We start from the raw sequence: 16,035 nt of genomic DNA, 5'->3' as shown, positions 1-16,035 counted from the left end.
TATGAAGGCCAACATACCATTTGCCTTCTTAACCACCTGCTGTACCTGCATGCTAACCTTCAGTGACTGGTGCACACCCAGGTCTCGTTGCACTTCCCCTTTTCCCAATCTATTTCCGTTCAGATAATAATCTGCCTTCCTGTTTTTGCCACCAAAGTGGATAACCTTGCATTTATCCACATTATACTGCATCTGCCATGCATCTGCCCAATCACCCAAACTGCCCAAATCATACTGGAGTTTCTCAGCATCCTCCTCACAGCACACACGCCCACCCAGCTTTGTGTCATCTGCAAACTTGGAGATATTACATCTAGTTCCCTTGTCCAGATCATTAATGTGTATTGTGAATAGCTGGGGTCCTAGCACCAATCCCTGCGGTACCCCAGTAGTCACTGCCTGCCACTCGGAAAAAGACCCGTTTATTCCAATACTTTGCTTCCTGTCTGCCAACCAGTTCTCTATCCAAGTCAGTACCTTATCCCCAATCCCATGTGCTTTAACTTTACACGCTAATCTCTTATGCGGGACCTTATCGAAAGCCTTCTGAAAGTCCAAATACACCACATCCACTGGTTCTCCCTTATCTATTCTACCAGTTACATCCTCAAAAAATTCCAGTAGATTAGTCAAGCATGATTTACCTTTTGTAAATCCATGTTGACTTTGTCCAATCCTGTCACTGTTTTCCAAGTGCTCTGCTATTACATCTTTTAGAATGGACTCTAGCATTTTCCCCACTACCGATGTCAGGCTTACTGGTCTATAATTCCCCGTTTTCTCTCTACCACCTTTTTTGAATAGTGGGGTTACATTAGCTACCCTCCAATCCATGGGTACTGTTCCAGAGTCTATAGAATTTTGGAAGATGACCAGCAATGCATCTACTATTTCCAGGGCCACTTCCTTAAGTACCCTAGGATGTAGATTAACAGGCCCTGGGGATTTATCGGCCTTCAATCCCATCAATTTCCCTAACACCATTTCCCTACAAATACTGATTTCATTCAGTTCCTCCCTCTCATTAGACCCTATGTTCCCCGACATCTCTGGGGGGTTATTTGTGTCCTCCTTTGTGAAGACAGAACCAAAGTATGTATTTAATTGGCCTGCCATTTCTTTGTTCCCCATTATAAATTCCCTTAATTCTGACTGCAAGGGACCTACGCTTGACTTCACCAATTTTTTTCTCTTTACATATCTATAGAAGCTTTTACAGTCAGTTTTTATGCTCCCTGCAAGCTTATTCTCATACTCTATTTTCCCCCTCTTAATTAATCCCTTTGTTCTCCTTTGCTGAATCCTAAACTGCTCCCAATCCTCAGGTTTGCTGCTTTTTCTGGCCAATTTATATGTCCTCTCCTTGGATCTTATGCTATCCCTAATTTCCCTTGTTAGCCACGGTTGAGTCACCTTCTTTGTTTTATTGTTGTGCCAAACAGGAATGAAGAAATTCTGTAGTTCATCCATGCGATCTTTATATGTTTGCCATTGCCTATCCACCGTCAACCCTTTAAGTAATGTTCCCCAATCCATCCTAGCCAACTCGCGCCTCATACCATCGTAGTTTCCTTTATTTAAATTCAGGACCCTAGTCTCTGAGTCAAATACTTCACTCTCCATCTTAATGAAGAATTCTATCATATTATGATCGCTCTGCCCCAAGGGGCCTCGCACAACAAGATTGCTAATTAGTCCTTTCTCATTACATAATACCCAGTCTAAGATGGCCTGATCTCTAGTTGGTTCCTCGACATATTGGTCCAGGAAACCATCCCGTAAACACTCCAGGAATTTGTCATCCACAGTAGTGTTACTAATTTGGTTAGCCCAATCTATATGTAGATTAAAGTCACCCATGATAACTGCTATGCCCTTATTGCACGTGTCTCTAATTTCCCGTTTAATGCCATCCCCAACCTCAGCATTACTGTTTGGGGGTATGTATACAACTCCCACTAACGTTTTCTGTCCCTTGGTATTTCTCAGCTCTACCCATACAGATTCCACATCATCAGAGTTAATATCCTTCCTTACTATTGTGTTAATCTCTTCTTTAACTAGCAATGCTACCCCATCTCCTTTTCCTTTTTGCCTGTCTTTCCTGAATATTGAATACCCCTGGATGTTGAATTCCCAGCCTTGGTCACCCTGGAGCCATGTCTCCGTAATCCCAATTATATCATGTCCGTTTACATCTATTTGCGCAGTTAATTCATCCACCTTATTACGAATGCTCCTTGCATTAAGACACAAAGCCTTCAGGCTTGTTTTTTTTAACACTCTTAGACCTTTTAGAATTATTATTTACTGTGGCCATGTTTGATTTACACCCTTGATTTCTTTGGCTGCCACTTTTCCTTTTCTCCTTCCTATCTTTTGCTTCTATCCTTGCTTCCCTTTCCTCTGTCTCCCTGCACAGGTTCCCAGCCCCCTGCCATTTTAGTTTAAATGTTGATATTGTACTTCCGATTCCTGAGTCCAAATCATTTATGTAAATAGCGAACAACAGTAGTCCCAGCCCCGATCGCTGTGGAACACCACTTCCCACCAGTTTGAGTAACTACCTTTAAGCCCCACTATCTGTTTTCTGTTTTGTAGCCAGTTTACTATCCATTTTGCTACGTGCTCCCTGACTTCACATGGTCTGACCTTAGTCATGAGTCTACTATGTAGTACCTATCGAAGGCAAGTATAATACATTCACTACATTATCCTTGTCCACTCTTTCTGTTATTTTTTCAAATAATTTAATAAGGTTGGTCAAGCATGACCTTCCATTTTGAAATCCGTAACAAATATTTGTTTCCTAGTTGTCAGATAACCTGTCACTTTCCAGTTTACTAATCCTAATTTTGAACTGGTTGTATATTTTTTCCAGAATAGAGATATGGAACAAATGCCCATACAACATACATTTTTCTGTATGCCAATGACCAATTATTTGTAAAAGGTTGTAATTGAATTTATTAAAATGTATATACTTTCTTCAGTTATGACAGAATACATTACTTGGTATTTGCACTTACATATGGTTTTACACAGCTCAGTAATATCCCAATCACTTCTGATTACCTTTATTGTTTTGAGGTTGTTCTCACTCTCTCATTGACTGTATCTGAAAACTAACTTTTAAATCACTAACTTATCCTTTAATATGCATTTTTCTGCTATAAAATTTGTATTCAACATTGTTTACAAAGCGTATAAAAATATAGCAATTAAAAAAAAATTAATTCATGGAATGTGACCATCATAGGCAAGGCCAGCATTTATTGCCCATCTCAAATTGCCCTTGAGAAGGTGGTGGTGAGCTGCCTTCTTGAACCACTGCTGACTATTTGGTGAAGGTACTCCCACAGTGCTGCTAGGGAGGGAATTCCAGGATTTTCACCCAGTGACAATGAAGCAACGGAGATATTTTTCCTAATCAGGATGATGTGTGACTTGGAGGGTAACTTGGAGGTGGTGGTGTTCCCATGCGCCTTCTGCCCTTGTTCTTCTAAGTGGCAGAGGTCCCAGGTTTGCGGGATGCTGTTGAAGAAGCCTTGGCGAGTTGCTGCTGTACATCTTGTAGATAGTACACACTGCAGCCAGGTTGCGCTGGTGGTGGAGGGAGTAAATGTTTAAGGTGGTGGATGGGGTGCCGATCAAACAGGCTGCTTTGTCCTGGACGGTGTCGAGCTTCTTGAGTGTTGTTGGACTTACACTCATCCAGGCCAATGGGGAGTACTTCCATCACACTCCTAACTTGTGCCTTGCAATTGGAAAAAAAGCTTTGGGGAGACAGAAGGTGAGACACTCGCCCCAGAATACTCAACCTCTGACCTGCTCTTGTAGCCTCAGTATTTATGTGGCTGGTTCAGTTAAGTTTCTGGTCAATGGTGACCTGCAGGATGTTAATGGTGGGGGATTCAATGATGGTAATGTCATTGAATGTCAAGGGGAGGTGGTTAGACTCTCTCTTGTTGGAGATGGTCATTGCCTGGCACTTGTGTGGTACAACTGTTACTTGCCACTTATCAGTCCAAATCTGAATATTGTCCAGATCTTGCTGCATGCAGGCATGGATGCTTCATTTTCTGAGGAATTGTGAATGGAACTGAACACTGTGCAATCATCAGCAAACATCCCCACTTCTGATCTTATGATGGAGGGAAGATCATTGATGAAGCAGCTGAAGATGGTTGGGCCTAGGACACTGCCCTGAGAAATTCTTGCAATTATGTCCTGGGGCTGAGATGATTGGCCTCCAACAACCACAACCATCTTCCTTTGTGTTAGAGTTTCAGGAGCCAGGAAAAAGATGAAAGAACAGGACCTCATTGGTGGTAATCTCTGGATCACTGTCAGTGACACATGCTAGTGAGTACAGAAACAGGAAGATAGTGAAGGTAATTGTGTGGCTAGAGAAGTGGTGCAGGAGGGAGGGCTTCAGATTCCTGGGGCACTGGGACCAGTTCTGGGGCAGGAGGGACCCGTACAAGCCAGACAGGTTGCACCTGAACTTGCAGAATGGGCATATAATTGGCAAATGAATTTCAACACAGATAATTGTGATGTATTACATTTGGGTAAGAAAAATAGGGAGGTCACATAATACTTAGAAAATACGAATCTAAATGGGGTAGAAGAGCAAAGGAATCCCGGAGTACAAATACACATATCGCTAAAAGTAGCAACACATGTTAACAAGGCCATAAATAAAGCAAACCAAGCACTAGGGTTTAATACTAGAGGGATAGAATTGAAAAGTAGAGAAGTTATGCTAAACTTGTATTGAACCTTGGTTGGACACTTGGAGTACTGTGTACAATTCTGGTCGTCATATTATAAAAAGGATATAGAGGCACTGGAGAGGGTGCAGGGAAGATTTACAAGGATGATACCAGAAATGCAAAAGGTATACCTATCAGGAAAGGATGAAAAGGCTAGGTCTCTTTTCTCTTGAAAAAAGAAGGCTGAGGGGTGACCTAATAGAGGTCTTTAAAATTATAAAGGTTTTGATAGAGTAGATACAGATAGAGTGTTTCCACTTGTGGAGAAGAGCAAAACTAGAGGCCATCAATATAAGATAGTCACCAGGAAATCAAATCGGGAATTCAGAAGGAACTTCTTTACCCAGGGAGTGGTGAGAATGTGGCACTCGCTACCACAGGGAGTGGTTGAAGCGAATAGTATAGATGCATTTAAGGAGCGGTTAGATAAGCATATGAGGGCGAAGGGAATAGAGGGTTATGCTGATAGGGCTAGATGAGGAAAGACGGGACGAGGCTCGAGTGGAGCATAAAGGCAGGCATGGACTTGTTGGGCCGAATGGCCTGTTTCTGTGCTGTATATCGTATGTAATCCTATATAACAGGCCTGGGACCAATGTCCGCATGGGAGGGAGAGTGCTGTGTGAGAGGGTTTCAACTAATTTGGCAGGGGGAGGGGCATCAGGATGCAGCAGCAGAGGAGAGACAAACAGCAACAGAACAAAGAATAGTGTAGAAAGAGCAAGAAGTAGTTGGAGAGTAAAGCAAAGCAGACTGCAGGGTTTTGGAATATATGTGTGTTAATGCAAGAAGTGTTACAAATAAGGTTGAAGAGTTACAGGTGCAAGTTGCCACATTAGGTTATGATATAGTGGCTGTAACGGAGACCTGGCTTAAACATGGGCAAGAATGGGAACCAAACATTCCTGACTATCATGCATTCAGGAGGGATAGGGAAATGAAAAAGGAGGGTAGCAGTATTAATCATGGATAACATTACAGTTCTACAGAGGGACGATATACTAGAGGGTTCAAAGACTGAATCTATTTGGTTAGAGTTAAGGAACAGAAAAGGAGCTGTTACCTTGCTGGCTGTTTACTACAGTCCCCAGATAGTGAGAATGAGGTACAGGAGCAAATCTGTAGGCAAATTTCAGAGAATTGTAAAAATAATACAGCAGTAATAGTAGGGGATTTCAATTACCCTAATATTGTACATAAGACTGGGGAAAAAACAGAGTAAAAGATGTGGAGGAAGAAGAATTCCTAAAATGTGTACAGGAGAACTGTCTAGCCCAATGAGGAAGGAAGCAATGCTGGATCTAGTTCTGGGGAATGAAGTAGGGCAACTGGAGTGTTTTTCGGTGGAAGAACATCTTGGTAATGGTGATCATAATATAATTGCATTTAAAGTAGTTCTGAAAAGGGACAAAGAAAAATTAAAGGTAAAAATACCCAACTGGAAGAGAGCCAATTTCAATGATTTAAGAAGGGATCTAGCACAGGTGGAGTGAAAACATATATTGGCATGGAAACCAGTAAATGAGCAAGGGCAGGTCATCAAGGCAGAGATAGTTTGGGTACAAATCAAGCAAATTCCCATAGGAGGTAAGATGGGGTATCCAAAGCTAGAGCTTCCTGGATGATAAAGGAAATAGAGGTTAAAATAAAACAGAAAAAGGAGGTTTATGACAAATGTCAGGTACAGAATATAATTGAAAACTAGCCAGAATAGAGAGTGCAGGTGGAAATTGAAAAAGGATATAAGAAGGGCAAAGAGAGAGTACGAGAAAATATTAGCAGCTAACATAAAAGGGAACCCAAAATTCTTTTATAAACATATAAAAAGTAAAAGGATAGCTAAAGGAATAGAGGGGCCAATTAGGGACAACAAAGGAAATCTTCTTGTGAAAGCAGAGGACATGACTGAGGTACTGAATGAATATTTTGCATCTGTCTTAACAAAATAAGAAGATTAAGTTAATGTTGCAGTAGAAGAGCCGGTTCAAAAAAAGAGGGATAAACTTGGTAACTACAGGTCCGTCAGTCTAATGTCAGTGGTGGGAAAACTACTAGAGACCATTGTCAAGGACAAAATTAATTCTCACTTGGAAAGCATGGGTTAATAAGGGACAACGAGCACTGATTTGTTTAAGGCAAATTGTGTCTGACTAACTTGATTTGAGTTATTTGATGAAGTAATAGAGAGTTGATGAAGGTAGTGCAGTAGATGTTGTATATATGAACGTTCAAAAGACATTTGATAAAGTACCACATAACTGACTTATTCGGATAATAGAAGTACATGGTATTAAAGGGATGGTGGTAACTTGGGTAGTTAATTGCCTAAGGGATAGAAGGCAGGGAGTAGTGGGGAACTGATGTTTTTCTGACTGGAGTGAAGTATGCAGTGGGGTCCCCAGGGGTGGGTATTAGGACCATTGCTTTTCTTGTTAAATTTAAATGACCTGTACTTGGGTATAGGGAGTACAGTTTGCGGATGATACAAAACTTGGCAATGTAGTAAATAATAAGCTGAATAGTCGCAGTTTTTAGACAGACTGGTGAAATGGACAGACGTATGGCAGAAGCAATTTAATGCGGATAAGTGTGAAGTGATGCACTTTGGGAGAAATAACATGGCGAGGCAGTATTCTAAATGGTACTATTTTGAGAGGGTTGCAAGAGTAGATGGACCTGGGGGTGCATATTCACAAATCTTTGAAGGTGGCACAGCAAGTTAATATGGCAGTTAAGAAAGCATATAGGATACTTGGCTTTGTAAACAGGTGCATTGAATACAAAAACAAAGAAGTCATCCTAAACCTTTACAAATCTCTGGTTAGGCCTCAGCTAGAGTATTGTATACAATTTAGGGCGCCACACTTTAGGAAGGGTGTTAAGGCCTTGGAGAGTGTACAGAGGAGATGTACCAGGATGATACCAGGGATGAGGAACTTCAGTTATGTGGAGAGATTGGAGAAGCTGGGATTGTTCTCCTTCGAGCAGAGAAAGTTAAGGGGGGACCTAATAAGAGTTATTCAAAATTATGAGTTTTGATAGAGCAAGTAGGGAGAAACTGTATCCCCTGGCAAATGGATCGGTCACCAGAGGTCTTGGATTTAAAATAATTGCCAAAAGAACTAGAGGGGAAGTTATGTGACAGAGGGTTAGGATCTGGAGCACACTACCTGAGAGGTGAAATCAGATTCCATAGGAACTTTAAACGGCAATCGGACATGTATTTGAAGAGGACTAATTTGCAGCGTTATGGGGAAAAAGCTGGGGCGTGGGACTGAATTGTACAGCTCTTTCAAAGAGACTGCACAGGCACGACAGACCGAATGACTTCCTTCTGTGCTATAAGAGTCTATGATTGGGTATGGTGGTACCAGCTGAACAATCAGGAGTAAACTTATCAGTACTCTATGCCGCACAATCTTAAACTCTAGCAGCACCACTACTTGCATTAGAGCAGTCCTGTGCAATAAAATGTTAAGTAGGTTTACGGACTCCCAGGCCGCCTGCCTTTTTTGCGGCCTAGAAGAGTCCGTGTTACATGTGTATATAGAATGTGTGAGGTTGCAGCCCCTGTTCCATTATTTGAAGGGGCTGTTCCTCAATTTTTGGTTGCACTTCAGTCCCACGCTCCTGATTTCGGTTGGGGGGGAGCAGGCAGGTCTGAGGACCTCCTCGTGGGACTGCTCCTGGGCCTGGCCAAAGTGGCCATTAACAGGTCCAGGCAGCGGGCGGTCATCCGGCCCGACTGCCTGCTTCTCTTCCGTGGCTATGTTCGCGCCCGGGTGGCCCTGGCGATGGAGCACGTGGTGTCTGCCGGCATGCTTGAGGCCTTCCGAGACCGGTGGGCGCTGCGGGGACTGGAGTGCATCATCACCCCGGCAAACCAAATTTTAATTTAATTTTGTTAAGTTTTATTTAAAGTTTTATTAAGTTACAGTTAATTGGGTCTAACCAAAAGAGGACCACTACTTGCATTTGGGGATGCTAAGCCTTGGATTTTGGTATCTGAGCTCCCTTTTTTTCGTTATTGAGGATGAAAGGAGTGCCAAAATTGGATTGTTTTTCTTAATTGCGCTCCAGAATTCATCCAATAAGCCACGCTGAACAACACCTAATATTTGAGGCATCACCTGTTCGACCGGGAGACTCCACTCGGCGATGCAGAGAGCCTTGCAGATGGAGAAGAGTGTCAACCAGAGTCTGCCGGATCTGCACAAACCCTCCACTGGGAGCGCCGACCCTCATCTGTGTGAATTCCTGGAGACCCGCTATCTGGATGAACAAGTGAAGACGACCAAGAAGCTTGTAGAGACGGGGACCCCTGCCTTGTAGGCATGAGGGCTTGTGACTTTGTACAAAGAGCTGAGACTTGAGCTCTGTAAATGTGATTTACTGTAAAATGTTCAAAATTATTTAAAAAAAAATATTTGCGGCATCCTTGCCCAATAATCTTAATGAAATGAAGTGATTTCTGGAGACATTTGATAATGGTGTGACAATTTGGAGCTCACTCATTCCACGTGGCAGCGGCGGCGGCTTCCGTGAGCTGCGGCAGCCCACGTGACGCCGTTCCATTCACTTGTTTTTTTTTGCGGGCGGCCACCGCCGAGCCGGCTGCGTGTGATAGTGGGACAGTGTGTCAGGGACATGCACCGGGAGTCAGAGCTGGCAAGTTCAAATGAATCGGCGGCGCTGTCATAACATGGAACTCTATCCACACACACACTTACAGAACACCACACCAGGCGCTGCTGAATCCCAGTTCGGTCTCTCTCGCAACTAACGACGGGGAGATTGAAGGTTGCTGCAGAAACTCGGGGTTTGAGTGTCCGGGGCGGGTGGAGGGGGGGCAGTTCCTCCTTGAGTCTGTCAGATTAAGGACGAGAAGAAACTCGCAGCCTGAAATTATATATTTTTTTTGGGGGGGTGGGGAGGAAACTCAGTAGTAGTGGAGCCGGTGTGGAGTCTCTCACGTCCCCGCGGAGCCGGCGGGACTGCGGGGAAGCTTCGAGTAGCGGGGAGCCGGCGAGGTCTCGTTCTCTCTGTCTCTGGGCCGGCGCTGGATTGGGTCAGGGAGTCGCGCGTGTGGAACTGCCCTCGCGCGCGGGCTGCTGGAAAAACTCCGAGGTGGGCTGGGGCTCGCGCTGCTCTGATCTGCGGCCGCTGTGTTGTTGTAGAACTCGGGTGACGCGCCGCTGTTGCTGTACCGCCCGCCGAGGAGTTGTCGTTGCTGCTGTGGAACACGGAGCAGCAGCCACTGTGTGTGTGTGTGTGAGTGACTGCCTGGCTCTCGCGCTGCCGTTGTTGTGGAACTCGGGAGGCTCTCGCGCTGCTCGGGAGCCGTTGGTCGCCGCGTGGCTGCTGCCGGCCGGCCAGCCCGCCCGGCTCTCGCGCTGCCCCCGGGGGTGGTGGTTCGGGGTTGGCGGGAGGGAAAGCCCTGCCCTGCCCGCTGCCCTTTTGAAAGCGGCTCGTGCCCGGAACAAACCGCTCTCCCGTTTCATTTCAATCTTCAACTCTCAGGATTAATAAAACACGCCAGGAGCGGATAGGTCACCGGCGACACTTTTTTTCCCCGACAGCGATGAAATAAAACTTCCCACACGTGTGTGCCTTTCCAAACAAGAAAGGAAAATGTAAACCGTTCTCCATGGTAGGCAGTTATCACCCAGAAGAGAGGTGTTTTAAAATAAAAGTCAACATGTGCATCACAAGCTACTGTGGGACCGTAGCGTTCGTCCTCTTCGCATTCGCAAACGGTGAGTGAAGAGAGTGTAAATATATGTTTAATGCATTTATTTGTTTAATGCATTTATTTTATGGGGCAAACGATTGGAATTTTTTTTAACTAAAAGCTTTTCCTTCTCCCTCCTCTTTTTTCGCGTTTGTGAACATTTCAGCAGGCGACGGCAGGTGGCTGCGCGCTTTCTCTCGGCCGGAGCTATGCTTGCAGTCAGTCCCTCTCTCAAAGCCTGGCTTGTTGGATGTACAGTCCCGCGGCTTTCGGAGAGTGTTTATTTAGTTTATTATTTTTTTGTGTGCAGCTCCCGGTGAACGTGGATTCCGGCGTGTTTGCCGGTTTCTGTAGTGATCTCTCCGGGCCTCGGCGCACGGGTTGCCTGTCTTTCCATCATGGCCAGTTGTCAGAATCCTGCAGGATTTATTGCTGTTTAGACTCGTTGATGTTTGTTATTGTAAAGGCTCATTAAATAATACATGTTGACTCCTTATTTGCCTTGTTCTGGGTAGTTTTCCGTTTTGCAATGACATTACATCGGTCAGTTTTTCATTTTTATATTCTTTCCTGATCTCCATTCTTTCCTCGTCTCCCATCGTCTCAATCATAAAAAATAAAATGTTTTCACTTAGATTATTCTGTCGTCTTTATCATTTTCACTTTTTAAAGCCGAGGTACTGCTTTGAAATGTCCAGAATAACCCATCCTTTTGTTTATAATACACTGATTTTGTTGCTGATTGTAGGATGATTAATGGGTCACGATATTTCTGTTGGATGACGGAAATTCCTAGTCTTTTGGATGATTAGATTTTATTTGTTTTCCTTTAACTCTCTCTGACATGACCGGACTCGCATTCATATGGATGGCACATCCTCGCTGTACTGACAGCAACATTTTTCATTTTCCCTAATGTGTCTGTCTCGTGTCTCTCCTAGATCCGTCTCTTCCTACTTTCTCATCCTTTCGAGCCGTCTATTTCCTTTTATTTTTGTACATGTTAATTACATTTTTTCCATCTGCCTTTGTTGTCAGTCGTTATAATTTTGTCTGTTTGCTGTCCTATTTCACTTGGATGGACTTTTTTGATTAAACTGAAATATAAACGACTTCATTTTATTGAGGTTCTTAACGGCGTTTAAAAGTTTTTTTTTGTTTCGCATTATTTCTGATCAAGAAGGTATGTTCATATGTCAAAATGCCCGCAAAATTTGTGTGCCAATAGAAATCCGACCTGGTTCCATATTACTGCTATTCTCTTGAGTACATTGAATATTGGCGTTTCTTCCTTTTCTGCGGCTAAGTTAAATATGTACTTATGGAGATTAGGAAATCAGCCGCTCCAAAATGTGATCCCTTGTTTTGGATTATCCTCTCATTTAGTATTGACTAAATACCACACAAGTTGAGTTTCGCTGTCGGGCAGCTGGTGGTAGAAGTGTGTTGGAGGTGATCGATGTACAAGGATTATGTAAATGACACTGCGAGGGAAAAGACAGTTCATTCCTGTACCCAGGCGGGGCGTTGCAGGCAATCTGATATAAACTGCACCAGGGAACAACTATTAAAAGGGAGTGTTTGTACATCATGGGCAGACTGGCAAATGTTACTCTTGCACCAAGAATACGCGGATGTAATTCACTAATTGTGTTTTGATCACAATTGTGTTCCCAAGTACTATATTTTCTTTTAGGGCAGATATTCCAAGGAAATAGTATTTAGTTTTTTACACTTAAATAATCATATTGGAAACATTTTTGTGTAACAAGTAAACGCAACGGATATTAAAGAATCGGCATATATATACTGTAAATAAATCACCTTTTGTGTAGGTTTCAGTGTATTTGTTACTATGGTGGACGGATAATGGGTGTTGCTAATGTGCTGACGTGTTTATTTTTAAGCGCGTTAACCATTTACAATGAAATAAATCTCTACCTTCTGAGCACTGTCCATGGCTAATATTATTTGTGCAGACCTTGTGGGACATTTACGTTCCTGGCCATTTTTTAAATGGTAAACAAATCCGGAAGGTTAATGCTTCAATATTGTTGGAAACTTTTGGTGTGCACACTCTAGTTTGCTTGTTCTTGTTCTTCATTACTATTATTACAACCGCCATCCAGTTACATGAATATCTCCGCTATTCGGAAGGGAGTTCAGGCAGCCTTAATTATCAGGTGGCGTTTGCTGCGTTGGTAATGATTCTTCTACTAGAAATCTGTTGTGGGGCAGAATTTGCTGTTTAAAATAACGGAGAAGCTAATGGTGCTTGTGTTATTTATGCCTAAATGGTATGGCAACTTTTCAGGGAGGGGCAGATGTATGGTTAAACGTGAATATCCAAAGTTGCTGTTGTAGTTGCGCCGTTCCGCAGTTAGCTTCGATAAAACGGTATCTCGCTGTCTGCCTCGCCACTGAAATGCATTGAAAGACGTGAAGTTAGTGGCCCGGTCGGGGTGACGGCGAACTGGCTGCGTTCGCCGTCATTCCACCTTTGAAAGTGACCGCAACTTTGGGATTTTGCGCATGCAGAAAACCTGAAGTTGCGGTCTGTCATTCACCGCTCCAACACAGACTGTGCCCCCCCCCCCCCAAAAGAGCCGGCAATCTGTGTAATCACCCAAATCAGGGAAACTGACAAAACTTGGGCTCTTCTGCAGTAATTATGCTGTTAAATTCCCCACTGAAAGTTAAACCCAAAGGGATTCGGTGTAACTGGGGTTTTGATTGATTATTATTGATATATAATATAATAGCGTATTGACGGCTAAACAAAGGTTAAGGGCCTGAAAAACTAATTTAAAAAAAAAAGTTTGTCAATCTTTATTTCAGGTTTGTTGTTTCCCCATGTGATGCCCCATCTTTGTTTTGCTTTCTCTAACATTTTTAAAAAGTTAGAATTTTAAGAGCTTACTCACTTTCTTGTTCACTGTCTGAGAATTTTGCAATTTGATTCGCTGCTTAGACAGCTTGTTGACGTCACAGCAGCTCGCACAAGGGGAAGCCCACTAACCTCCATTGACTTGAATTGAATATTGGAAAACTCAAAGTTCTCAACACAAAGATTGTGAGATCCTTGTGTGAAGAGTACTTTGGCCCAGCGGCGAACGCCTTCGCTTCGCCGCTGACTGCAAATTCCAGGCCAGTGTATTTACGCGGTAGATACAAACTAAACTCGTCACAAAGTTAAGTCTTGTCCATTTCAGTCTAAGTACCCTTTTAACCACACGATAAATGTTAATTACTGCCAATCAACCCCTCTGGCACTGAAACTTAACGAATAAGAGTGGCGTTCCATTCCTTCACACATCTATTGTTGGAGATTTAAAAAATATTTCACCTTTTTAGTTTTGTCTGTATTTTCTCTCTCTCCTAATTCAATTTCTCTTTCCCTGTCTTTATTTCTCTTCCTGTACCTGATTTGATATTGAATTCACCCACTCTAATTACTCTTCTCAGTTTTGGGCTGTTTTATCAATCCTTCACTCTGATTGGTTAAGGAGATATATAGTTGCTTGTCCTGTTCACGCAGGTTCCAGATGCCGTTTCCCTCGGAGTGCAGTTATCAGCTGACACTTTCAGCAACTTGCCATGTAAAAAATTAAAATGTGCATGGCAAGTCTAACTAATGCTGTTAGATGTCCTGCTACAGCAAAATCTGGGCCATAATTTTTGTGTAGTCCAACCCAAGGTATACCAAGTACAGTATCAGGGGCCCAATGCTGCACACTATCGTTAGTGAGAATAGTGCCTATGATGGCTGGATTGCTTACATTTTTGAGGATTTTTAATATTTCTGTTTTAATCCTAAATTGTTTCTCATACCCATTACTTTTCAAAAAATGGAACACATTTAAAGGAAATAAGTTTCTCACTTTATCACTGATGCAATCTCTCAAGATCTGATTGGTGGGTCTTTAATGTATTGAGGGTAGTAGTGCCTTTCCAGTGCCCTAATTAAGTGAAAGCCTTTGGCATCCAGGGCTTAAATTGGATAGGAAAGACTATTAATTATGTGCATTTTATAGTTGTGTGTATGCTTTTCTCTGTAAATTCATTAGCCAAATAGTTGACACAATGCAACAATTGCACCAGAATCCTTACTCTTGGGTACTTCTGAAGTAGATATTCCATTTTATCTGAGAGCCCAGTGATCTATGATGAAACCGTTGTCATCAACAAGCTATTCTGGTTGCCAGAGTTCCAAATTGATCATCAGTGTCTAATGTGAATAAAACTGATATCTTTGTTTAGGATTTGCAATAAACATTTGAGACTAAATTACCTGTAGGCACATTTTTAATGTTGCTTCCCTTTTAAAATAAGAAAGACATTTTTATTTAGTTCTCCTTGTTCCATGTTATTCCCTAAACCAAAAGGGTATTGGCAACTTGTTCCAATATATTAATGCTCGAGCTATCCATAGGAAATTTGCACACGCCTGATATTTTCCTTTCTCACTTTTCCCCTCCCCATTACCCATTGTGAAGAAGTGCGTTGCCAATGCTGTGTGCTGTCTATTATGGAATAGCAAAATTGCATGATGCTACATGTTATCATTCTGTGATGCAACATATTGGAGCAGCAAAGCAATAAGCTTCTAATATTCAATCTTGCATAACTTTTACAATTATTTTTTTAGTTTGAAACCAAGTTGGTTTATTTTAACTTAATTTTTGGATCATTGATCAGGTGCTACAGTGTTCTTTATTAAACAATTGTCATCAATTAAGTTGTAAAACCCCAGAATTAAAAGGAACAGTGTTAGATGACCAAAACATTTTCATCTCAAATGATCATGCTTTGAGAGAATGTTCTCATTGTCCTTGATTTGTGAACTAGTGAGCTTTCTTAATTCAAATACTGTCCAACTGGAACCACAACTTGTAATCAACTGCTATTCTGGATGTGCAAGTGAACTATCATTATTAGTGCTTTCTGTGCATGTATTTGTATAGTGTAGTCACAAGGCTAACATAGAACCTTTTTTCATTTTTTAGGAGCACATTGTAAATTTAATCTCATTCCAAATATGCACTTTTTCAGAATTAAGGGAAAACCGCTGTAGTAGAAATAATTCTTTGCTGCCAGTCATCCTCAAAGCCCCTGTGGAGCACACTCAGTAATAGTACTGTACTTCAGTCTGCAAGCCATAAGAGATTTTTCCAGGACTGCATGCAACTCAAATCTTTCACTTTCTATAATGAGTTTGTGAAGTATTGCACTTCAGAGAGTGAAAGTGACATTTCCACTCTTGTCACAACAGCTGGAATTCCTTCAGTCACTCTTGATTCCATGGGTCATCTTGTTTCTCAGTTACAGGCAGCTGCACAGCGATAACTAGCCATGTGGACAAAATGTTTAAATGTAAATCTATAATCAGTCATATGATACAATCTTTTAAATTGCTGTTTGTCTGAATAACATGTTGATGAATTTAAAATAAAAACTACTGTAATGACTTTTTCACACACAATTCTGTGGAATTTTACTCGCTGTACTATTTCCTGACCAACTAGA

The 16,035-nt window shown here is 42.3% G+C and overlaps 1 protein-coding gene across 1 annotated transcript in view; it reads left to right on the top strand.

Annotated features, from left to right (window-relative positions):
* The first annotated feature begins 8,803 nt into the window (after positions 1 to 8,803).
* tmem132e (transmembrane protein 132E) overlaps positions 8,804 to 16,035 on the top strand; it is a 1,606,823-nt gene continuing 1,599,591 nt past the window's right edge. The window contains exon 1 of the mRNA XM_085964335.1: positions 8,804 to 10,534. Within this exon, the coding sequence (XP_085820461.1) occupies positions 10,426 to 10,534 (109 nt within the window). The 5' untranslated portion in view covers positions 8,804 to 10,425. The remainder of the gene's footprint in view (positions 10,535 to 16,035) is intronic.

This window comes from Somniosus microcephalus, chromosome 22, assembly GCF_052327205.1.
Source record: "Somniosus microcephalus isolate GS21.2 chromosome 22, FLI_Smic_1.0, whole genome shotgun sequence".
NCBI classification, from domain to species: domain Eukaryota; kingdom Metazoa; phylum Chordata; class Chondrichthyes; order Squaliformes; family Somniosidae; genus Somniosus; species Somniosus microcephalus.
The sequence above is the reverse complement of the archived record's forward strand: the minus strand, read 5'-3'. Positions and strand labels throughout refer to the sequence as shown.